The sequence below is a fragment of the Aedes albopictus genome, chromosome 2 (assembly GCF_035046485.1).
Source record: "Aedes albopictus strain Foshan chromosome 2, AalbF5, whole genome shotgun sequence".
In the NCBI taxonomy this organism is placed as follows: domain Eukaryota; kingdom Metazoa; phylum Arthropoda; class Insecta; order Diptera; family Culicidae; genus Aedes; species Aedes albopictus.
This window is the reverse complement of record NC_085137.1, coordinates 54,564,148-54,590,044: the sequence shown is the minus strand read 5'-3', so window position 1 is coordinate 54,590,044 and position 25,897 is coordinate 54,564,148. Positions and strand designations below refer to the sequence as shown.

The 25,897-nt window shown below is 38.6% G+C and overlaps 2 protein-coding genes across 4 annotated transcripts in view; one reads left to right on the top strand and one right to left on the bottom strand.

Annotated features, from left to right (window-relative positions):
* Positions 1–1,109: 1,109 nt before the first annotated feature.
* On the top strand, positions 1,110–8,047 carry LOC109421490 (kunitz-type serine protease inhibitor taicotoxin). The gene is made up of 2 exons (XM_019695984.3): positions 1,110–1,579; positions 7,567–8,047. The coding sequence occupies exons 1-2, from the start codon at positions 1,257–1,259 to the stop codon at positions 7,676–7,678; spliced, it is 435 nt and encodes a 144-aa protein (XP_019551529.2). The 5' UTR covers positions 1,110–1,256; the 3' UTR covers positions 7,679–8,047.
* A 49-nt stretch (positions 8,048–8,096) lies between these two features.
* The window catches only part of LOC109409181 (dymeclin), a 29,440-nt gene continuing 11,639 nt past the window's right edge, over positions 8,097–25,897 (bottom strand). For 2 of the 3 annotated variants that reach the window (XM_029871256.2, XM_029871257.2), the window contains exons 7-11: positions 21,164–21,289; positions 20,759–21,091; positions 20,507–20,689; positions 20,320–20,442; positions 8,097–9,044 (exon numbers count right to left, since the gene is read on the bottom strand). In XM_029871256.2, the coding sequence (XP_029727116.1) occupies positions 8,895–9,044; positions 20,320–20,442; positions 20,507–20,689; positions 20,759–21,091; positions 21,164–21,289 (915 nt within the window). In that variant the 3' untranslated portion in view covers positions 8,097–8,894. The remainder of the gene's footprint in view (positions 9,045–20,319; positions 20,443–20,506; positions 20,690–20,758; positions 21,092–21,163; positions 21,290–25,897) is intronic. The other variant, XM_029871258.2, reaches the window with a different exon arrangement.

Sequence of the window (25,897 nt, the reverse complement as noted above, 5' to 3'; positions counted from 1 at the left end):
ATTGTCGAAAGTAGCATTTTTCAAATGAATTTATTTTGCATTCGTAGTGCGAAATAAAATGCTTTTTTGTGTTAAGAAAATAGAAACGACATGGAACAAAGGGGATGAGTGTTAAATAGCCATACTCTAATGAAAGTATATGCTCCCAAGGCGCCTAACCTTAGGGTGGCCATCTTGCCCCACAACCCCCTATCTACGGGCGGTCAATCAAACTCAAGCACATTCATAGCCAACTAATGTATTTATTCAACTATTCTTAATCACTTAACCTAATTTACAGCTCTTTTGTCCACTAGGGTACTACGTGAGCGATTCCAATTGGACGCTGCACTTTCACGTTGTACAGCGCCTAAATGTATTCTATTCTATTGTACTGTATTGAACTGGTTGCCTTTGTGCTTCTTTCATTCTTCTACCCTGTCCATGGTAGAATGATGAGCACGATAATGCTGATGTGTGGCTGCTGTTCCTTTTCCAGTCCAATTGGGGGTCCATTATGAATTGCGGTTCGCCGATATCCAAATTCCGGGTCCGTTAGAGCTATATGCTCCGAAGAGGGTCAAGTGCCAGCTACTCTCGGGGGGAAGAGCAGCTGACGAAAAATTGCAAGTGCCGGGGCTGGGTTCGAACCCATGACCATCCGCTTATGAAGCGAACGTGTGGACCACTGCGCCACGGGCCCCGACCAATTTATTCAACTAAGTAACTGTCATAATTTGGGAACAAAAAGTGCGGCTAGATTTTTTTTTTTAATATTGCCTGTCCTGATTATTTTGTCTATCTGCTGTAATTCAGTACATATCACGATGATTTTCAGGTCAATTTCCTCATTAGAAAACGCAAGAAATTTCTAGATCCTCTCTCTGGCGACCTTTTCCGCTGAAAACAAACCGCCCCCATGAAACGGTCCTCGACGCAGGTGACTATGACGATCGCGCGACGTGCGTAGAGAAACGCATTCGATGCATTCGTCTCGAACGACCAATCTGCATCGTCTATACCCTCATCCACGATCGAGAGAATGTAAAGAGAAATCCCGAACGATCTCGCGACGCCGCGACGCGATCGGTGCACCTTCGGGTGGCAGACTCCAAAATGAATATAAGATCGCGTAACGGCCGCCACCAGCCAACAGTATCCAAAGGAAAGTTAAGCGATTGACTCGAAGCGAAGCCAAGTGCAGCAAAAATACAAAGTCAGATTGAAAAAAAGTGTTAAGTGTTGAGAGCAGAAAAAAAAATTCATCAGTGACAAAAATGCATCTGTCGAATAGTGCCCGATGGATCGGTCTTGGTGTGGCGGTGTCGTTTGTACTAATGGCCACCACGTTCAGTGTCAGTGAAGCGAAACCGATCGATGTGTGGGATCAACTGACGAAAGATGGTGGCAAAATGTTCTACAAAATGTTGGAATACCTAAGTGATTACGACGAGTTCGATGAAGAGCACCATTATCAGAAACGGGAAGGATCATCCCCGCTGCTGCAAACCAGTAACCGAGTGGAAAGTGCAACTAAGGACGACAAATGCATGCTGCCAGTGCGGAAGGGTGTTTGCCGAGCACTGCTTCCGAGATGGAGGTGAGTCAAGTGTTGTTGAGTCGGAATGTGTTTAATGTGCCTCCAAATGCGTCGGCTCCGGGGTGAAATAGGTGAAAGTTACGTGCCCGCAGTGGCCAGATAACGGAAACAACATGGGAAATAGCGCTGAGCTTCATATGCATTAAGGGCAAGTCCAAGGTTATTATATATTGTAAGGTTGTCTTAGATGTAAAACCGGATGTGCGGCCATTATTTTTTCACCGTGAGAAATTCTGAAAACAAATACCCCGCCCTCCTCAAATTCCTTTGAAATTTTGCTTCCTCTACTTTTCTCCACAAACTTCATGCTCAACCTTACAATATATAATAACCTTGGGCTCAGCTATGTGGAACAAAATACAGGAACAAAAACGTTTTGATATCGCTGAGGATCCTAATTGCAGGAAGTTCTAACAGAATTCTTAAGGCATTGCTGACGAAATTTTCTGTCTTTCAAGCCAGTTCAGTAAGGTCTGAGTGCCATAAGTAATATCACGCTCCTACATTCATCCTATTCGGAAACAAGCGATAACGGCACCGATTGAGTTCGTTCTTTTTGTTTTCATGCGTTCTCGCTCCTAAAAATAAATACAAAAATAAGAAACAAAACAAACAGCGCTTCAATCCTTTGTTTTCCGTAGGATAAAAATCGGAACCATATGCCTAATAAGGGAACCAATATCCTATTATAATATAAAAGTACAGTAGGTATTAGGTTGATGATCATGCACCTGAACATGTTTATGTTTATAAATATTTTGGTATGTGATTTAATCAACATTAAATTGGGCTAATGGTTTTTGTATACCTAAAAATATGTTGAAACGATTTATTTTCCTTCGTATAATCACTGGCATTTGAGCTCATCCTTCCGATTCATACTTATTTATCGTTCAGCTATGGAATAGGGTACTGCATTGTTTTGATTATGTATGGGAGTTTGACATTTCTTGGCCTTGTTGTTTACAAAATTTCTGTAAGCGTGAAAGAAAACGAAAAAATTTCATGCAGTGCCCTATATGGTTGTTTTACATTAGCAGTTCACTGCTGCCACTCACCTAACAGTCCTATCTGTAAAAAATGAGTTGAAAAATGTTTCAATCATCTCGAAACCAGAACCTGAATACACATCGTGATCGTGAATACATATCGCCACATCGTGATTGCCTCCGAAAAGCTAGTTTTTAGGACGCATTTGGCTTCCCCTAATTTTAATAATTTTTGCTCAATTCCTACAGCTATGATGTCAAAGAAGCAAATAATAACGAAACATTAGAGAATATGATGCCGTTTTAAAATATCCAACTGAATACGTATATTAGGGTGTTCCAGAATTCAAAAATTCTACTTTTTAAGGTTCTTCGGAGTACAAATGTAATAATTACATATGTTTCCTTTAATTTTACTGGCATACGTTGTTCGGAGAACTTGTAGCCAAAAAGTATATCTTGCTATTTCTGCCGGAAGAATTAATTTTCGATAAATTTTAGTGTAGTTTTGATTTTTTGAAGTTCGAAAATAGTCTAAAAACACAAAATTGATTTGATGCACCTCTTAATTTCAATGGACTTTGCTGAAATTTTGACCAGTTACTTCTTTTTAGATGCCAATCAAAATATGGGGGTGGACTTGAGAATCATAGAACATTTTAAAAAAGTGTACTGGCCTAATGGACACTCATCATATGTGGGAGAAACGGAAAGTAAAATATATTCATTCCACACCAAGTGTACACACTGCGTGTTATCGACCATCACGGATTTGGACCAAATTTTGTTGGAATGTTTGTTTAAATGGAGGAAGAAAAATCCAAATTTTTGTGCCGATCGCATCACCCCTCGGTCCGTGGCAGCACCCCTCGACTTTGCCAATACAAGAAAAATCAAAGTTTTCCCTTCCTTTTTTTTTAATTTATAGCTATAACATATACACATTTTTGACCTTCGGCTGTTTTGAACAAATTTGTTAGAGGAATCCAGGAAAAATATCATTTTTTCGATAGAGTGTTGCCAAACATGTTATTTTTCAATTTTAAAAATTAAAGTCTATTTTTCGTCGAATGAGTATATTTCAATTTAAAAAAAAATGATTCCACCGTGTTTAGCATTGCTATATTTGGCAACACTTCCGTGAAAATAATGTTTAAATAGATAGAACAACAATTAAAATGAGCATCTTGATAGATACACTTTAAACATCAACTATTTGTTCTTGTTTATTACACATAGTTGAAAAACTGGCAACACTGCCACATTTTTTCACACAATTTTCTGCTTACCTTGGTCTAAATCAGCCCAAATCACCTTTAAATTGCATCGAATAATGTTTTCATAGCGAAACTTGTAAGTTGGACTAATTTATTATATTACTGAAAAACGATTTTCAAGCCTAAAAACGCTGTATCTCTGGAACGGCCTAAAAGACCTCGCTTTTACGATTGGAAAATGACTGATAAACACGCCCAAGTAACATTTTAAGTTTTGTTCGGCTCTATAAGAGATGATACGAACGATTTCACATGAAATCACGCACGATATAATATTTAGTAGCTCTGAATTGATCAAGGCGCTTTGGTCTCTTAAAAAAACTTAAGCCCACTGTCTTTGCGCAAGTTTTTTCTAAGCTTACCACTCTCTCCAAAAACTCTGCAGTCTACTTACTCAGCAGCTTGCTCTGAAGTTTCCTTGCTACAGGAGATATTTCATCTGAAAATCACAAATTCACTGTTTTTTATCTCGTCGCAAACTTTTTGTTTTCACTTTATGTTAAAACTAACAGGTTTTCCTTTCATCAACCGACTGTCTAGAGGTATTTCTTTAAGTGGTAGAAATGAAGAACGCAAAAGGTCCTCGTCTGATTACAATCATGTCACAGAACATTCTGACTTTCTTTATTTTATTCTTAAGATTGATTTCTCGAATGGCTGCTTAGCCGTTTAACGAAAGGGTTTGCTTCGATTTATCGAACGTAGTTCCATATACTACAGTTACTTCTAGTTTCTTGTGGAATTAATGCCGGAGTTTCTTCTAAGATTTCAGCATTAGTTCTTTTCGCAGTTTTTCATTTTCATTTTGCAGCATTTGATGGGGCAATGAGAGCGCAAGTCAGTCCAAAGCCGATGATAAGGAGGGGTAATGGCTGAATAGTCTTTGCTGACCACATAAACGCCATGGGATAGGAAAAGGGTATTTTGGTGTGGGATTAGGGTCTTGGTACAGACTTCTCCGACTCGCCAGTCACCCCGGAAAAAATGTCCCTTCAGTTCTGGAAAATATATTATCCCCAATTAAGCCTTTCATCCAGGGCTGTTACAGGTGGCGCGGATTTTGCGTTTTTCGCGGTTTTTGCGTTCCGCGCGGATTTGGCGCGTTTTTGATAATTTCGGCGCGGTTTTTGCGGAAATGGTTTTCAAATGCACTTACATCAAATATGCAGACATGTAGCACAACACAATCAAAATAAATAAAGAACATTTCCATATTGGAGTTATGAATTTTGTGATTGAGTAAAAATAATGTTACTAGTCGCTAGCTTGGAGTGCTAAATAAGTTGCACTGCACTAAACGTTCAATTTTTGAAAACAGAGAAGTTCCTCTTCTGAATTTCGTAGTCAACTTCTTGAAGAGTCATTTCTGTCTTAACCCGGCTAAATTCTTGGATAGATTTTTTTGGACGGAACTTATTTAGTAATGTCTGAGGTTCGAAAAACACTGAATCATGGCAAGATTTCTGCATAAATTCCTAGAGTTTCTTGGTAATTCTGAAATCTGTTTTTTATGGAATTTGCAAATTTTGGATAAACTTTCTCACTGGATAAACTTTTGATTGAATTAGAAGAATCTCGTATAGAAAATCATTGGTTTTGTAGTTGACTCTGTTGCTTGTAGATCTTTTGTCGAATCGATTTTTGTTAAATACCAGAGTTTATCCTAAAAATAAACTTCGGTTGTCACGGTAAAATTTATCTTTGACTTCCAATCGGAGCATTCGTTGACAGGGGAGTAGCAAGCACAGTTAATACAGGGTTTCTTGGTAGAATTGTAGAGGATTTTTTTTACATGAAATTATGAAGCTTTTGGAATCCTATGCAGGATATTCTTGCTGAAATATTTACTGAATTTCCAAGGTCGTGGTATGGGCAGAAACTCTTATCTTAATTTTCTAATAAACAATACTTCTCTACATACCTTTTGCTCAAAGATGAGAACATTTGCCTGACATTTTTTATGAAATGATTTTAATAAATATCACCCTTAGATTTTATTCCTTTTGGTATTGGTGATTTATTTAATCAATGGATAACGCTAGAATCAATTACTCAATTTGTATCTTCACAAAAAATCTGAAAATTTTCTTGCAGTTCTCTCAAACGATCTTCTGAGACTTACTACAGATTTTATAGCAGGATTGTTATGTTGTTATTATAATGTTGGTTATAATTATTTCAAAAAATTTCCATTTATGGAACTGTTTCAGGGAACTGGAAATCCTATTCTCGTAAAATAGTAGTCACCCTGATTGGCCAATAATCATAGAACTATTTATTCGAAACTTTTTATTCCAATTAAAAAAAAATACCTGTTTGCAACATTTCTTGGTTGATGTGGAAGTTGCATGGATTAATCATAGTTTAAATCGGTTTTAACATTAGAAATGATCTTCATCAGGAGTGCAACAAAAAAGATGCTCGAAAAATTGAAAAATTCAGGCTTTTTATGAGCTTGAGTCATCAAAATCATATGTTTTTGTACTGGCGCAGATTTGATAACCTCGGCGCGGATTTCAAATGGCTTGGCGCGGATTTTGCGGTTTCCAAATCAACAGTTTTGTAACAGCCCTGTTCATCGAATTGTCCGCGTGGTCTTGTAGTACCCCTGCTAGGTAAGAACCAGTCATTGCCATACATATTAAATGCTAGACATGACCCCATGGATAGCATTTGCATATGTAAAAGCTTTGCTGATGTGACTTTCCTATTAGGCAATTCTCTCATCACATGTTTGTCTTCAAAACCTTGTCAAGCATAGAAAATTGAATGTACACATTACAAGGTTCGAATTCCCATAGAATGAGATCATTCATTCGCACTACAACACCATAGGAGATAATATCACATTGGCTGATTACAGTACAAATGCGAAAAATCTCCCTTTCTCCCCCTATCCGCAACCCGGGGACGCGCTCTGTTGGATTTCGAAAGCCTCGGAGAATATTACAAACCTTCAATGGCATTCCCATACACTAACCCACATTGCCCATTCAGGGGTCTGACTGGGCCTATTACCCTCCCTCAGTTTGTAATATTCTCACCAACTTGGAATTATATTTTCCCGGCACATACATGACTTCGACAAATGTTCGATATACTATGCAGCATCATGATCAGTATAACAATATCAGATGACTTGAAGATCTGATTTTTACAGAATTGTTTGCCATTGATTATACATTCAGCTATTCCAATCATTACTACAAAGCACATCGACTACATGCCTGAAATCAAAGCTTCCTGGAAGATATAATCCAAGCCCAGGGAAATCTCTAGGAATTCCTCCTGGGAATTATTCAGGAGTTCTTGAAAAAATCATTAAATAAAATGTGTGGATTCATCTCCAGAAGAAAGAAACGAAGGCATTCGTGGGGTGATCCCCAGTTCCAGGAGGAATCCTCAGAAATAACTCCTGAAGTAATCCTCCGATGGAATTCCTGGAGTAGTCCCCAGAGGGACTTTTTAAAGGAATCCCCAGAAGGCACACGAATGAAGTTGCCCTAACACAAAAACGCTAAGAGGAAACGGAAAATCAAATCGTGGTGATTTATTTAGTATTATTTTTTTTTGCTAGTCCCCGGATGAACTAGTCCGACCTGTTCCTAGTTTTAGTTTTAAAGGGGAAGGTGATGGTGGGGCTTGCGAAAAAAAATAGAACCTCGAAGTTAAATGGTAGAAACGACACATTAACAATACACCTCATCTCCTGTCATTCCAGATACGACCCGGAATCGAAGTCCTGCCACGAATTCACCTTCGGTGGCTGCGATGGCAACGCGAACAATTTCCTCACCTATGAAAAGTGTATGGAAACGTGCAAGGGTGTGTGATTGGCGCCTCCAAGCATCTGCTAACCAACTGGCATGTAGTTTAGAACAACCATCTGGTACAAATCCGACCGACAATCCGAAAATGGAAAGATCGTCGGTCAGTTTTCGAGACACTACTGATTTATAAATAATGAAAACATGTTTTCGTTTATGCACCTCGTGAAAAGACTATAGTTTTATATGAGCCTTGAGACACACCCAGTGCGGTCATAAACCAGCTAAAATTCCCACCAAGTGATACCTTTTTTGTTAGGCTTTATATTGTTCGACTGTTGTACACATTCTATGTTAGTTGGTAAGTATTTTGAGTGTATTTTAAGATTGTTTAAGATATTTATTAAATTAAACTTATTTTTTTCGGAAAACGTATGTGCGGATTGTTATCATATGACCGTAGAAAAAGAAAGAAACACCCACGTTGAATTAATGATTTTTTGTATATTTGTTTTCGCTAGTGTTTTCGTCTGACTAACTCAATTTTGGAACTCTGTTTTTACAAATCCACGATCAACGTCACTGTCGTCATACTGAAAACTGTTATTTCATTTGAAATTTATAAATTATTATATATTAGTCTCTTCTATTTCTTTACGCTTCTGATTAGCACTGTTTCTCCTTAGATGAATATGCGTACCTAATGCATACGATAAAAAGTAGTTTTTACTTGTTATAATACGTTCAGGTTTGCCTTTTGAGTCGAATCAAGCTTTCCAGTTAACAAACCTATATTGCGGTAATAATTTATTCGATTAACGTAAAACAATGACAGGAGGGTACTACGACACCGAAACAGTTTTATTTACAAATTTGTATGACAATTTTGAGCTGGCGGGGAAAACACACATCGAAGAAATTAACCAACGAAACGCTAATGTCGATATAGGAATGCAACGGCTGGTATTGTAAAATCTGTTAATTTTCACGCACATTTTTCTATATTAACTTTTGATCATCACTCATGCGAACGCTCATGCACTCGTTGATTGAGATGTAGTACCTGTGTGTCACTTCCTTCTAGACCAGTAGTGGTGAACTGCCTTGTTTACCACCACATAAATGTTTGTTTTGTTTGCACGTTTTACGTAGTATTGCAATTACAACTTTTCGATTAGATGTAGAACAGCTATAGTGTTTTTAGAAGTTAGTAAAAGCTATGGAAGATTGAATCCATAGAGTTCTAATGGTTGGAGAGACACCGTTATAGAAGGACCGTCGGTTAACAGTTGATTTCCGTCGTAACACCTTTGATTGATTCTGAACTAAAGTGAACACAGCCCGCTTTACACACCAACGACCACACGTAAGGGATAAAAAACTCCTCCGGGGCGTCTTCCTCGACGTATTTGAATTTGAGGTCCGGGAATTTCTGCAATTATAGTTTTTGGGAATTTTAGATAAGGGTAACAGTCTAAGAATAATCATCAAAGGTTAGTCTCTTTCAGCCAAGCTTTCTGCGCAGGTACAGTGGTAGACATTCGTTTAACCGAAGCATATTTTTTTCCAATTTTTTTCGCAACTGTAATAATTGTATGTTCTTTTTTTTAATTTTTGGAGGATCTTCTAAGTAATTTGCAATAGACAGTGAAGAGAATTGTCAGACAAAAGAGGCACAAAACAAGCAAAGAAGGCGCAGCGATTACTCTTTATCCCATCCCAACTGAACAATTTTAGGTTATGTCAAAAGTTTTTCAAAGCTAATCATATAAGTCATGCACGCTCAAAATTTCATTGCATTTGGTTCATTGAATCCGGAGATATAGCAGTTCAAAGTTGACTATCGGATAATTATGACTTTTTCTAGATTCTTTCTTACTTCAAGTAGAATAGGCCAATCTTTCCCAATTTGACCATTGATTAACAACTAGTTGACCAACTCACAGTAAAATTTTTAGATTTTTTGATGCACTTTTCAAAAAGTTACAGCAACTCGACCATTTCTTGAAAACTGAAATTTTTGCCTGTCCCGATCATTTTGTCTATCCCCTGTACAATGCATTGCAGTGGATCTCTGTGCTCCATTGAGATAAAATCGTTCAAAAATTTATACGAATGTATCTTGGCGTGGTTGATGAAAATACATGGAAAACTTAGGTGATTGGGATCAATTCACATTATCATGGCGCTTTGAAGTAGGGCAGCACCGTTAGGAAAATACGATAAATAATATTTTTCTTTCGGTAACAAAATTTCCTTTAAAAAATTGGTAATCTTTTGCATTAATTGCACCAAATGTTCACGGAAGATATCCTAGTTCATTCGCAAATATCATGGGGATGATTATATTCTTTTTTGACATGAATCTACGACGACGATTAGCATGACATAATTATAAGTCGAAATTTGCTGTTTTTTCTTGTACCGACTTTTCGAACCCTCTAAGCAGAATACCCTCTTCGAATGAGTGTAATCAGTTTCGTACCTTTTAATTCCGCCCTAATTGCTTATCCTTTGACAGATACGCGTATTTCGACTACCACTTGTAATCTTCCTCAGTGTCAGTTAGAGTGGATAACTGACACTGAGGAAGATTACAGTCGAAATACGCGTATCTGTCAAAGGATAAGCAATTAGGGCGGAATTAAAAGGTACGAAACTGATTACACTCATTCGAAATTTGTTGTTTTTTGACACTTCAGGTAACATAGGATTCTTAATTCTCACATATTTCTCAATGATTTTGAAGTGTTAATTAATAAGTAGAAGTGAAATTAGGATTATACGCAACTAAATACACACTTATTTTAGAGTCACTTGTTCGGCTGTTCTATTTTCGGTAAAAGTTCGAATTACCGAAGTTCAGCACAGTTTTACCGAAGTTCGGCTAATTTTTACCGAACATTCAGTAAACATTACCGATGATTCAGTAGAGTTTACTGAACGTTCGGTAATTTTTTGACGAACTTTGGTAATATGTTGCTGAACCTTCGGTAATCTGAACTTTTACCGAAAATAGAACAGCTGAATACGGTACTTTATTTTAAGTGTGTATGAAATAGTTTTCATAACCAAAAAGCTCAAAACGGTAAAAATATCGAAAAATATGTCCACAAATTTGATATCGACTACTGTAAACAACATCCTCGCTAACTTTGATAAAACTGCTTTAAACGGCCAGTACCAATTTTTCTACCATAACCAATAGATGCTGTTTGTAAACAAAACTATCAACTTGTTTATATTTTGCTTATGCATTTTTAAGTCTCAGGAAACAGAAAACTCGGGTCTTCTTAGGCTAGTTACAAAATTCTATTAAATTGGAAAGAAACTACACCTTTGCTTGATGGTTAAACTAGGACCTAAAATTTTATTTAACATTAAAGGAGTATATCGTAAAGTAGTTGATAATGTTCACAACAGCCTAATAAATAATTGCATTCGATATTCAAGTAATTTTATTATTGAAGATACTGTATAAATCCTTGAAAAAAGAAATGACTTTTAAAATATAATCATTTAACCGGGACTTCAATCAAGAATATTAATACATGTTTTTAAAATGTTGCACACCTTCATATAGCCGAGGCGGTAAACGCACGGGTATTCAGCATGACCATGTTGAGGGTGACGGGTTCGATTCCCGGTCGGTCCAGGATCTTTTCGTAAAGGAAATTTCCTTGACTTCCTTGGGCATAGAGTATCTTCGTGCCTGCCACACGATATACATATGCAAAATGGTCATTGGCAGAGGAAGCTCTCAGTTAAAAACTGTGGAAGTGCTCATTGAACACTAAGCTGAGAAGCAGGCTTTATCCCAGTGAGGACGTTACGCCAAGAAGAGGAGGACACCTTCAAAAAAATTGGAATTGCAAAAAAGAGCGATAATATTCGAAAATTTTTAATTTATTTGCGCAAATATATTCTTTATTCTTTTTTTTTTTTTTTTTTTCATAGTGATTACGGCGGTAGCACACTGTGCTTATGTTCTAACACCGCACCCTTTCCCTACGTTTGCTTCTATGAGCCTCTATTTTTATTTCAACACACAGAAGTACGTAGGCATATCGTGGCCCAAGTCGACACTGTTTTGGCCTGCGTTGAACAAAAATAGTTTTAATAAAAGTTTCCCCTTTTTTCTTTTTGTCAATTGTTTTTTTTTGTAGTATGGTCCATGTATTTATTTAGGTTCTAGTCAATTTGTCAGTTATTCGAAGTAGATCTCCAATATGTAGTCAATAAGTCAATTAAGTCATTCTGATCTGTTCTATCATAGCAGCTTTAGTCTTTGCTTTATTGAAGTGTAGTTTTATTGGAAATATGCTGAATATCGTTATTAAAAAGAGACGTCTGGAACTGTGTCCTGCTAGTTGTTTCGTCATGCACATACGTCATGTCTTAATAATGCCTAGGAGATTAACGAAAACACGTGTGTTCGGTCAGATGTCCATTGCGTAGAAAGTCAAGGAAAATAGGTTTCTTTATTGTCAGTTGTTATGTAAGCAAGCCTCGCCAAGTTGGTCAGTTGATTGTAATAAAACAAAAATTGCTTGTCAACTATTATGTATTCATCCCCCTACAAATACTATGAAAAATATTCAAATTCGTTCTGTCCTATCGGTCCTACCTCGATAAACCATATCATTTTCTCAAGCGTAGCCTAGAAATGTCAACACAAGTAACGTTGATCAGTTAATAAAAAGCAGTCAGTTTTTGTCCAAAATGTCACGTCGAACGCATTGATGTCAACAATGCGTTTAAATGTTCGCACGTTAGCTTCGAATCTATCAGCACAATTAAGTGCTGCAAATCTCCTTCCCACTATTAATACGTCGGTTGATTTTAATTGCATTATTTAAAGAAAATATGACCAACTAACATGGTAGAAAATCGACAAAGCGACTATGACATTAATATATTACTAATCAAAATCAACCGAGAAACGTGGGAAATAGAGCCCAAACAACATTTTGAAGTCAGCTGGCTGTTAAAGGTTCCAAAACCAGTCACAAATCCTATATTACTTTCATTAGGATTTGTAACGATCATCAAAACCTTCTCAAATCCAACCGACTTGGAACTATTGCTTGGGAATAGACTCTACTGAGCCCTGGCGGATCCTCCGTGTTTATCGAGCATGTCTGATGCATATGATCAGTCATACTCCATCTGCAGCAGCCGGTTCGTGATGAACCGTTGGAGGCGCATTAAAGTGTTAAAAAGGTGATATGTTTCACTAAAGAACACTACATTACAATAATCAAAATGAAACTCCTTCACTTTAATACCGTCAACCCCTGCGAACTTGGCCAGGGTTATTTGCGCAAATATATTCTGCTCCAGAATTATAATGATATACACTCCCGATCAAAAGTTTGGGGTCACCCTCTCAAAAACATGTCATTTTTTAGGCCCATATCTCCGCCAATTTGCGTTCGATTTCAAAACCCTAGGTTTCAGCTCAATTCAGACAATCAGCTGCCCTTCTTTAGTCTCACTTGAGGCTAAATAAGGGCGGGATTATGAAGATGTTGTTAATTAGTTTAAATTTTCACCTATATGGTTTCGCATTATGCGATTTACACAGTGTATTCTGTGTATCCTCGCCTTTGGCGTTTTCCAATCGATACCGATTTGGTTTTATTGTTGCTGTTCTTTGTTGTGCTGCTGTTGCGAAGAGTTTAATCTTACCTAGTTTGGGTAGTGGCTACGGTTAGGATAGCTCAGATCAATCTTCAGCATAAAAGAACAGCAACGATCAATCTTTGCAGACTTATGCAAAATGGTACAGCCCATGTGGCCTTGGTACAAGAACCTTACTTTCGTAAGGGAAATTTCTATCTAGGAAACCTTGTGAACCCGGTGTTTGCCACTTTCAGTAAACATGAAATGGCAAACTCGCGTGTCATGCCTCGAGCCTGTGTGCTTGTCAACAACACAATAGTTGCTACACTCATCTCTGAACTAACCACCAGAGATGTATGTGCTATCACAATTGATGTATCTGTTGGAAACCTCAACAGGAAATACGTCTATTGTTCTGTGTATTTACCACATGATGAACCATCCCCTACGGATGCTTTCAAACAAGTCATCGCATACTGCACTTCAAAAGGCCTTCCGCTAATTGTTGGCAGTGATGCTAATGCTCACCATATCATCTGGGGCAGCTCAGACATTAACTTGAGAGGCTCCAGTTTGATGGAGTACTTAAGTAGTACAGATCTTGCATTACTTAACATAGGCAACCGCCCAACCTTCATGGTATCTGCTAGAGAGGAAGTGTTAGATATAACGCTTTGCTCTAGCAGAATTAGTCACGAGCTGACCAATTGGCATGTGTCAGATGAAGAATCTTTATCTGACCATCGCTATATCTTTTTTGAACATTTAAATGTTACTTCGCAAACATTGCGTTTCAGGAATCCTCGGTCAACAAACTGGGATCTTTATACTGATTTGGTTGCAGCCAAATTTCATGGATATTCACCATCCATTGACACTCCAAGTGATTTAGATGATGCCGTTGATACTACAACGACCTTCATCATGGAAGCTTTTGAAGAAGCATGCCCTCTACGGTCTGTGAAGATCACAAGAGGAACCCCTTGGTGGAACTCTGATCTGGCGAAACTCAGGAAACAATGTAGAAAGAGTTGGAACAGACGACGTTCGGCTGGTTCGGAGGCTTTCAGGTCGGCTCGCAAGGCCTACAGGAAAGCTCTCCGGTCTGCTGAACGATCCGGCTGGAAAAACCTTTGTACAAATGTTTCCAGCTTGAGTGAAGTCAGTCGGTTAAATAAAATCCTTGCAAAATCTAAGGATTTCCGGGTGAACGAACTTCGCTTGCCAAATGGCGATCTGACTTCCTCTGATGAGGAAGTTCTGGAATGCTTATTCAGCACACACTTCCCTGGATGTGTGGATATTACATCTTCGGATGATCCTGATGTCTTTTTTTGTAGTTATGATTCTTTAGCTTCGGCTCGGAGTATTGTAACTATAGAATCGATTGAGTGGGCTCTTAATAGCTTTGCTCCTTTCAAATCTCCTGGGGCAGATGGGATTTATCCTATTTTGCTTCAGAAGGGATTTGATTATTTCAAACATGTTTTGAAAAAACTACTTGTTTGCAGTTTTGCTACAGGGTATATTCCCAAATCCTGGAGGGATATTACTGTAAAGTTTATTCCGAAAGTGGGTCGTGCGTCGTATGAAGAAGCAAAGAGTTTCAGACCTATCAGTTTGACCTCTTTTCTTCTGAAATGCTTAGAACGCATTGTGGATCATCATATCCGTGATGTTCATCTGGCCAACGTGCCTCTTCATGTGAACCAACATGCCTACCAATCTGGTAAGTCCACTGTGACTCTTTTACACAAGGTTGTTTACGATATCGAGAAAGCATTCGCTCAAAAGCAATCTTGTTTGGGTGTTTTCTTAGATATCGAGGGTGCCTTTGACAACGTGCCTTTCGATGCCATATTGGAAGCCGCACGGAGTCATGGTATATCTCCAATGATTTCCAATTGGATTCACCAAATGCTCAAAAACCGATATCTCTTCTCGACATTGCGTCTAGCAGGGATTAGGAAATTGAGTGTTTGTGGATGCCCCCAAGGGGGAGTCTTATCACCGCTTTTGTGGAATCTCGTAGCAGATACGCTATTGAGGCAACTCAATAATAGCGGTTTTCCTACTTATGGTTTTGCCGACGACTACCTAACATTGTTAGTTGGTATGTGCATCAGCACCCTTTTCGACCTGATGCAAAACGCCCTTCAGGTAGTTGAGGGTTGGTGTCGCCAATATGGCCTTTCGGTTAATCCGAGTAAAACATCTATTGTTCTTTTCACGGAAAGGCGAAACCGTAATGGCGTTCGACCTTTGCGTCTCTTTGATTCTGAAATCGATGTGACTGAACAGGTAAAGTACGTTGGAGTCATTCTTGATTCCAAGCTTTCCTGGACACCTCACATTGAGTTCAGAATCAAGAAAGCTTGTATGGCCTTCGGGCAATGCCGGCGTACTTTTGGTACAACTTGGGGTCTAAAACCTAAGTATATCAAATGGATTTACACAACTGTGGTTCGGCCAATATTGGCTTATGGATGTCTTGTGTGGTGGCAAAAGGGTGAAGTGAGAACGGTCCAATCAAAATTAGGCCATCTCCAAAGGATGTGCTTAATGGCGATGTCTGGAGCGTTCTCTTCAACTCCTACGGCAGCGCTAGAAGTTCTCTTTGACGTTGCCCCACTACACATTCATCTCAAACAAGAAGCCCTTTCTTGCACTTACCGGTTACGGGTACTCGGTCTACTAGAGGAAACTCCTGTGAACCGCAGTTCAACACACACCTCGTTGTTTCCACTTTTGGTGAATTGGGACAAAATTGTCCTTGCTCCAAGTGATCTTACAATTGCTTGTAATTTTCCATATAGGACATTTTCCACGAAATTCCCTTCCCGGGAAGAGTGGACATCTGGTTATCTGGAAAGAAGTATTTCAGACGGCATCGTATGTTACACTGATGGCTCCCTTCTCGAAGGTCGAGCAGGTGCTGGTGTTTATTCTCGTGAGCTAAGGCTGTATCAGTCTTATTCACTTGGTAGACACTGTACCGTTTTTCAGGCCGAAATCTTTGCTCTTATGTGCGGAGTGCAATCAGCACTTCAGCAGCACGTAATGGGCAAAGTAATATACTTCTGTTCAGATAGCCAGGCTGCTATTAAAGCACTTGCTTCGGCCAACTCCAGGTCGAAGATAGTTATCGCTTGTCGAACTCAAATCGAGGAGCTGAATTCAGCAAACGCTGTTCACCTTCTATGGGTACCTGGTCATTCTTCCATCGCTGGAAATGAATTGGCTGATGAGTTAGCTCGCTCTGGAGCATCACATGACTTCATTGGCCCTGAGCCAGCTATTCCGATATCGAAGTGTTGGATTAAGCTTCAGATTCACACCTGGGCTGTCACTCAACACAGACAATATTGGAATAGTTTGGAGTCATGTCGTCAAACCAAATTGTATAGTGCTGAGCCATCTCTACGGGTGGCGAAGTATCTAACTAATCTGTCTAAGCAGAATTGCAGCATGCTGGTCAAAGCATTGACTGGCCACTGCCGACTCAGCTATCACATGGCGAATATTCAGCAAGCTGATTCATTTGCCTGTGATAGCTGTGAATCCGATTATGGAACTTCGTATCATTTGATATGTAACTGTCCAGTTTTCGCGCAACTGCGTTTCCGAGTATTCGGTAAACACTTATTAAGTGAAACTGACTTCAGAAACCTGAATCTTCAGGATATTCTGTTGTTCTTAACCCGCTGTGGTAAAGAGCTATAGGCTCTCTTTCGCTTTATGCGTTATTACAGTGCCCTTTTCAGGGCGCTGTTTGAACCCATTGTGGTACGCTTGTGCGTTAGTACCCTCTTCCAGGGTATTTTTCCTATTTCCCTACCTGTCCCTATCCCCATCCAAATCCTTTTTCCTTCCTTTTCCCTCAGGTAGATGATGAAATAGGCTGTTATTTTGGCGATGGCACAAATGTCCCAAATGGAGGATAACGTGCCTCTGGAGCCGGCCTTCTGATACCTGATACCCTCTCAAAAACATGTCATTTTTTAGGCCCATATCTCCGCCAATTTGCGTTCGATTTCAAAACCCTAGGTTTCATTCAAAAGATAATAAGTCAAAGAAACTTTGAACATAATTTAAAAGAAACTTTTTCAAAAAAAATTGTATGTAAACTTAACCCAAAGTTGCCAAATTTTCTAAAATATGAATATAAACTTACGGCAGTGTCGCTGGAAATTGGGTCGACCAAATTTTAAGATAAGAGCTGTAATATGACCCATTTTCTATTAGCTTTCAACTGATTTTTACAGAACTTAGCTAAAAAATCTAGAAAAAAAAGTTATTAAGTAAATTAACTCTTCATGTCATCGACCAAAAGTTTGGGGTCACCCCCCAATATGATGTATCAGCCAAAAGTTTGGGGTCACTTTCGTCAAACATGGAAAAGTGATTTGGTGATATCTTCGTCATCTATAGTTCAATTTTTATTATTTTTGGCTCATTTCAAAGATAATTAACTAAATTTACGTTTGATGTCTTTAACTTAACGTATTTAACGATTTTTGTATATAAAAATGTTATGTAAAGTTAACACATTTAACCACACATCAAAAAATGAGGCAACTTTACATTAAGTTTTAGTATGTAAATTTCAACAAATATGTGTGGTTCAATGTCTATGCAGTAAGTATCATTCATTTTGTTTCAAATAAGCCAAGAAGAATGAAAAATGGAATATAAGATGACAAAGTTATCAACATATCACTTTTCCACGTTTTACGATAGTGACCCCAAACTTTTGGTCGATGACATCAAGGATTAATTTACTTAATAACTTTTTTCTAGATTTTTTAGCTAAGTTCTGTAAAAAGCAATTGAAAGCTAATAGAAAATGGGTTATATTACCGCTCTCATCTTAAAATTTGGTCGACCCAATTTCTAGCGACACTGCCGTAAGTTTATATTCATTTTTTAGAAAATTTGCCAGCTTTGGGTTAAGTTTACATACAAAATTTTTTGGAAAAGTTTCTTTTAAATCATGTTCAAAGTTTCTTTGACTTATTATCTTTTGAATGAGACTTAGGGTTTTGAAATCGGACACAAATTGGCGAAGATATGGGCCTAAAAAATGACATGTTTTTGAGAGGGTGACCCCAAACTTTTGATCGGGAGTGTAGGTAAGTTTTTTTTCTCAAGAAAATTTTCTTCTGCATTTTAGCGCAACTATTAAAAACGGTCATTTTTGAGGGATCCCTGTTTCATGCTCCGATCCTCCAAATGACGTTTTTGCAAATAAAAAACACAAATTTAAGAATTCGAATTATTTAAATAGGACATGTTTTTAGTTTCATTGACGAGGTAGTTTTAGCTGAGAACGGAATTTTATAACCTTTGAAGGTGTTTAAAGCAGAGTGTCAAAGTTTGACCTTAAAATAGAAGATTTTTAGGATCGAAATTTTTTTTAAATATTGGTGGTTCTTCTATCGAAAATACGAGTTTTTAAAGTTGTTGTTGAATGTATGTTACCTGTACATAATTGCTTACAAGAATCAATATTTTCTTGATTTTTTACCGTACAAATTTACCTGCAGCAAGTTATTGAAACACTGAAAAATCATTTCAAATTGCAAACGATTGCTTCCTGGATCTCCACTGAATGACACCTCCTCAGAGCATGGTCAATTGGTCAAATGCCGAAATTTAGATTTTCGGAGATCTCAGCATACATCGAGAGGTCCGCGGTGGTAGATCCGAGTGCTAGCTTGAAGCGACTTGTCTGTTATTCTGTCATAATTAACGCATCCCGGTGCGTTGAATCGCTGAGCGATACGTCTACCTACCCGGAGACTTGTATCGACTCTATGCTAAACCGATTAGCATAGCAAGTTCTTCCCACTACACTAAGAAGCTAGGATGGCAATCTAGCGGGACAAAATTAATTACTCTTCACCCCGAGAGCGGCTGATACCTGACCCTCTAAGTGTAGAATTAGCATAAGTTAAAATACACAGAAATAAAAATATAAAAAAAAACCTGACCCTCTTCTGAGCATATGCTCTAACGGACCCGGAAACTTGGATATCGGCTAACGGCAACTCATAATGGACCCCCAATCGGACTGGAAAAGGAACAAGAGCCACATATCAACATGCTCGTGCTCATCATTCTACCATGGACAGAGTAGAAAAGTAACAGCAGCGCAAACGCAACCAGTTCGATATAGTAGAATTAGGATAGAATACATTTAGGCGCTGTACAAAGTGTAAGTGCAGCTGCTAATTGGAATCGTTCACGCAGTGCCCTAGTGGACAAAAGAGCTGTAAATTAGGTTAAGTAGTTCAAGAATAAAATACTGTCAAAAATTGGGAGAGGTATGTTTTGGTGTTTTTGAGATATTTGATCTTTTGTAAACGTGATAGTAACATTTAAATTTTCTGGAGTCTCCTTCACTGGACAATCATCCTTAGCGTACCATCACAAATCATACATTTAGCATCTATGTGAAAATGTCTCATTCCATGATACTGCCTATGGCACTGAGTAGTAGGTTTCTTGGAATTTTCTCAGGCTTTCAAAAATTATCTAATGAAAAATTCCGCAAGGATTAATAATGAATTCTTCCGGTAGTTTTAATGGGAAGGCCTGCACTACAATGATTTCTTCAGAAGAATCTTAAATTCCTTCAATGATTCTTGGCTCTATCTTGGAAATTCTGTAGATTCCTTTAGATATTTCTTCAGAAATTATCCCAGTGTGGATGATTTATCTACGGATTTCTTCACTTTTTTTTTTCAAACATTGATTCAGGAATCCTCCAGAGATTTTTCTAAAGATTCCTAGAACTCGTTCAATGAGAATTCATATACAGGTCGGACTCGATTATCCGAAGTCGCGTTTTAGCGCTTCCAAAAATAATATCTCGCAAACGGAATGCTGTAACAAGCTTAAATTTTAACTAATCACTTATCAAAGTTGGCTTGACAAAATGTCATAATTTCAGTTTTATAGAGCATTTCGTTCTCCAGATATATGTTTGAGAAGTATCAGAACTTGACTCCGGATAATCGAGTTCGACCTGTACCGCTTTTTTCTAGAGGAAGGTATATGAATTTCATCTTATTACTTACCCTTAACCGATCGCTAGACCACTGGCTGGCTCCCTTCGAAATAACTTCTAGCACTTCATTGACCCCGAGCTCGCCCCGTTGATCCTGAACCCGTACCAACCTTGACGAGAAAAACCCAACAACCTGTTGAATGAACATAAGAAAGAGATGAGATTCCAAACTGAAAATCAACGTTTATCATTTCTACCATATCTATGTTTTGAATGATGTCCTGAAAAGCCGAATGACTCCGGAAGGCCTCGAAGACGCTGCGTTTGTACAGCAGGGTGTACACCAGATTGGGACAGTAGACCAGCTGGTGCGACAGACACGAGTTGAGAATTTCTAGCACCATCCTGAGCACTTCCTCCAACACCGACAAATCCTGCAACTGAAAACGTCAATCAGAGATTTCGCAAAAGGCCACGCAAATCTATAAATCCAAACTCATCCAACTCACCATATCATCGGAACTGGGCGCTGACAGCGAAACGGCCACATCGACCACGGCGGCTTCTCCATTGACCGATTGCTTCAGCTGCTGGTCGAGCCGGGCATGCTTTTTAGCGAGGGTTTCAAAGAGACTAACTAACCGTTGCGCTACGTACGGGTGAAGCGATCGGAACTGACCGGACATGTTGGCCAGGGCTGCCAAACAGTTGGTGTGCAGATATTTGTCGCGCATTTTCAGCATGTTGTACTGTATGGTTCGTATTACTACGAGAATGAGCAAGCCGCCGAGCGAAATCTCACTGATCGATCTTTCCGTGTACCAGGTAATGTTTTTGAGGATCTTCGAAGAATTAAACAATACATTTTATCGCAAAATACTAAGTCAAACTAATAAGCTAAAAGTACAACTTACAATTTGATGGACACTCTTATTGAAGTTATCATCTTCACTCAAAATTAGGAGCACGATCAGTGACATGTAAATATGATGCGAAGTGCTATCCGGGGCATTATAGAGGGTTTGGAGAATTGGAATGACCTGAAAAGACCATAAAGCGGGGTACACTTTTAGCGTTTTTGTATTACTTCTTTGAAAAACTCGAGAATTAGTTTCTGAAGGAATATTTGGAGTCGTTTCTGAAAAAGTGGACGGATATTATTTAGAGTAGATAAAGAGTAGTTCTTACAAATGAGGAAGAAAATGTGTTGTTTGGTTAGAAAGTCTAACACTGCCTGTAATCGCATTACTGTCCCATAAGAATAGGAAACCCAGCACTGATATGCGATTATTGGCAGAACGAACGGAGCCAAAGTAGTGCCATTTCTATGGAGATTTCACTTTTTTATGCTTTTCCCGAAAGGGAATAGATCACCAACACTCACACTGAAGATGCCTGATAGCCCCCGGCGAATATCTCATTGGTTCCTTGTGTGAGTGTAGCTGGTCTGGCGATACTGGAGTAGCATCTATGAACGGTCAATCAAGCTCAAGCTCAACCTCAAGCCCAAGCTCAAGCTATTCCAAGAGTTTCGCCATATGTATACGTTACACCCAGACGGCGCCCATTTCCACCAACATAGGCTACCGCACCGCTCTAGGCGGCGCTCCTCATCCATCCGCACCGATCGTTCAACCCAGGCGGTGCCACACATTCATCATCGTAGGCATGTACCGCTAAGCAACAACCAACAGATTGAATTTTGGCTGATCGACCGGCAGCGACACCGATCGATACGCAATCGTCAACGCAGCAGAATTGAAACGGAGACAACGTGACCGACGAAGCATCAACGGATCGGATGGCAAGCGCTGACGCTAGGTATACGAAGTGATAAAAACAGGGGGCCAGCGAAAGGCAAAATCCTCGTAGCTCACAACAAAAACACGTTCAAAATTGTTTGTGCTGAAAATTGATGCATTACACAATTTCTTACTGATTTATTTGCTATCTCCGCGTTGTCGTGTAATTTCGAACGATTGCACGCTAAAATTGTGATAACCTTTTGCTAGTTTTACACTTTTTACTTAAGTAATAACTAATGGTAATGACTAATTCGCAAATGTCGTGCACATCCCAGATCTGTCAGAGTTCCCAAAAGTGTAAATTTCCCAAACATGTCAAATTCATGTGGACTACGGCACATCTATTCGTGGTTGACGTCCGTGCTGCCCCGCTGGATAAAAAGGCTAGGGCACAGTGAAGTGACTTCAGTTTTTAAGTGTGAATTGCAGAATCTAGGTTTAGTATTTTTGAATATTTAAATGCTTTTTTATAAGTCTCGGCGAAGTCTCGCAAAGCTTATATATTACAGCTTCCGCTCGATAACTGGGCTTTGACGACAGTTTAGTTAGTGAGCGCCGTTCGATAACTAGACTGAGCTCCCGGAGCCGGTGCTATTGTTATATTGTGTTTTGTTTACTGATTTGTAAAATATGAGGTTAAATTTCGTTTATTTTTGACAGACAACTGCTTTTTAACTGAACTTTGGCCCAATTATCGAGCATCCAGATAAAAAGCAGACAGTTATCGAGCGGATGCTGTATTTAAAATTATTTTAAGGATTCTTCCTCCTGGAGATCTTAAAGGAAAATCTTTAGAAAAAATCCTAAGGCTTGTTCAAGGAAAATATGTTTATAGAAGAGTCAATTTACCGACGAACATTTTGCCCACTTGCCTTGCGAATCGCAGCATCCGACGAACAAATTGGCCCGATATGGATTGCCCTTGATGGTTTAGTGGTTAGTCAGAATCAACATCAGCAGCAAGCTCCGATTGACCTGCGGATAGTGATCCTTGAATGCTGAAGGTAAATCGGGCGCCGACAGAATATCCGGTTGCTTTCGGGAAAATGTTAGGATAGACCACAGTAATTCCACAATTGGCTTCTTTAACGGTGTTGAGATAATTCCATATTTTGAATCTGCATGCAAAACTGAGCCGAAATCCAAATTTTCATGAATTTTGGTGCCCGGGAACCTATTTAAAAATAAATTTGAAGTTTGTATGGGAGCGATTTGTCGAATCACCCCTCGTCGCATTTTATACTGGGCGGAGCTGTCAAGCAGTTGCCCAGCTGTCAAAAGGTGATTTCGAAAAATCTCTTCGAAATCGATTTTAGGTACCAAAATAAAGTTCTAAAAATCTGAAAAAAATCATGGTGGTCCAGAAAAAGGTGCTCTTTCGTATAAAATCAAAAAATCAAAACATTTTTCTTAATTTAAAAACCCAATTCACCCACAGGCTTGTTTTAAGAGTTTCTCCGAGGATTTCTCCGCGTATTTTGCCAACAATTCATTTAGAAATTACTTTTAAAATCATAGCAAAAATTCACAGGAAATACTCACAAAAAAATACGAGGATTTGTACGAGAATTTATACCCAAAGATTACTCCAGAAATTCCGTCGATGATTATTTAAAGGGTCTTTGCAGAAATTCCACCGAGGTTTCTTGCAAAGCATTCTCTTAGTTCACCGAATATTTGTCCAAAAAAATCCTCTGAAAAGTTTCCAAGAATTCCTTCTAAAGGACTTCTTTTCATCATCACAATTTTTTCCGAGGATTACCCCAGAAATTAGAAAAAAAACCCTTCATATTTTTATATCTATATTAATATCCTCATGCATGCATTTATATTTTTCTCGAGGATACCTTTAGCAATTTCTACTTCAGAAATTCCTCAGGTGAACCCTCAGAAATTCTTGCACGGATTCGTTCAAAAGTTGCTGCGAGGATTCTTCTATGTCTTCAGAAATTAATCCATGGATTCTTCCAAGCATCTTTTTAGAAAATCCGTAGGCTGAATTGATAATGTGGATAAAGCATTTTTTTAATCAAATTATCATGCCACAATTCTTTCAGAACTTTCCCAGAGGACATACATTTTAAGGGGACACGACACGCCGTTTTATTTTCCCTATCGCTCCCTCTCTTTCCCACGATTTGCCTCGCAATTTTGAAGGTACATATAAATTTCGGTTTCTACTGCACTGACGTAGCTGAAACTTGGGTCGATTGTGCACATCAAGTGAGCAAGCAAACGATCCAATTTTTAGTTCACAATACGGTGTCCGGCCATTTGGCCGAATTCCGTTTGGCCGAATGTCATCTGGCCGAATGAGTCGTTTGGCCGAACGCCGTTGGGCCCAATCATGATCAAAAGAATTCAGAAGAAGTTTTTGGCATTCTAACTGCCAATATGATCATCAGAAATATTTCCTTCTGTTTATCATAAGCTATTCTTTCTCATTTTGATATTCAGGGATTAGTTGGCGTTGAAACTAGGGTCTTGTACCATTAGGGCAGGTGTACCTATTTTGGGCACTTGCCGCTATAACTAAGTCAATTTCAAACCGATTGATTTGAATTTTTGTATAGAGTTAGGCACGTACAGCATCTAACTCTGTACAAAAATTCAAATCAATCGGTTTGAAATTGACTTAGTTATAGCGGCAAGTGCCCAAAATAGGTACACCTGCCCAAATGGTACAAGACCCTACCTATATTTTATCGAAGATTTTTCCTTCTTTTAACCATAGGCTGTTCTTTCGAGTTGTACTAGACGGGGAACAGTGGCATGGTCACTTTTTTTTATTCCTTGTTGGGTATATAAGTCACTGCGACCAGTTTTTAGATCACTTATCTTTAGTCACTTAAGTTCATCATTCATTTTTCGGTCAAACGGCATTCGACCAAATGGCATTCGGCCAAATTACCCTTTCAGCTAAATGGCGTTCGGCCAAACGGCATTCGGCCAAATGGCGTTCGGCTAAATGACCCGGAACACACAATACGTAGTAGAATCTTACATTAATATTTTGATAGCAGCAAAGCAATGGCGGATGATTGCGCTGATGTAGCGTGTTCTTTAAAATGTCTCCGAGGAGTCGCGCGGGAATTCTTTAGCAATTTTCTTCAGATATTTCGGCTAAGGTTCTTAAGGTAAACTTTCAAAACATTCCTCTAGAAATTCCCCAGAGAATTCCTTTAAAAATTTCTGTGAGCTTATTCAATAAAACGCTCATAAATTTCTCCGATGAATTCTAAAGAAATTTCTTCAAGAAGTTCTTCAGAAATGTTTGCAAGCAATCCTAAATTAAGAATACTTTTCCACAAATTCATCCAAGAACTTCTTTAAAAAAAAAATCCAATAATTCTTCCAAGGAAATCTCCAGAAATTTCTTTGAAAAATTATCTAGAAGTTCCTCTAAGGATTTCTCCAGATATTATCGCGAGGAATCCTCTTAAACTGAATTCCTTAAAAGAATCTTTAAATTTTTCCAACGACTCTTCTAGAAACTCTTATGGTTATGATGATTTCTACAGATATTCCTTCAAGGATTTCAGAAAGGTTTGCAAGGTTTGCTGAAGCATTTTTGTTAAAGAGTTAAGATACTTCGTTTTCTAGTTCCGTAGAAAATTCTTCCAGCAATTTGTCCGAAAAATCCGTTACAAATTTCCCCAATATTGATCCTGTACATTCGCTTCAAGACTCCAGAAATAACTCAAGAGATACATCCAGAAATTTATTTGAAAATTATTCTGGGGATTCCTTCAGTATTGACGGTTTCCCCCCTTATCGAACGCGACGATATGAATCCGTCGCCAGAGTCGTCGCAGCCAATCAGCAGGCGGGAGTCTGACGTTT

Excerpts from the sequence above, each read along its gene's own strand:
- LOC109421490 (XM_019695984.3), top strand. The coding sequence starts at position 1,257 with ATGCATCTGTCGAATAGTGCCCGATGGATCGGTCTTGGTGTGGCGGTG. Across the intron at positions 1,580-7,566 it reads GCACTGCTTCCGAGATGGAG|ATACGACCCGGAATCGAAGT; the intron begins GTGAGTCAAGTG and ends CTGTCATTCCAG.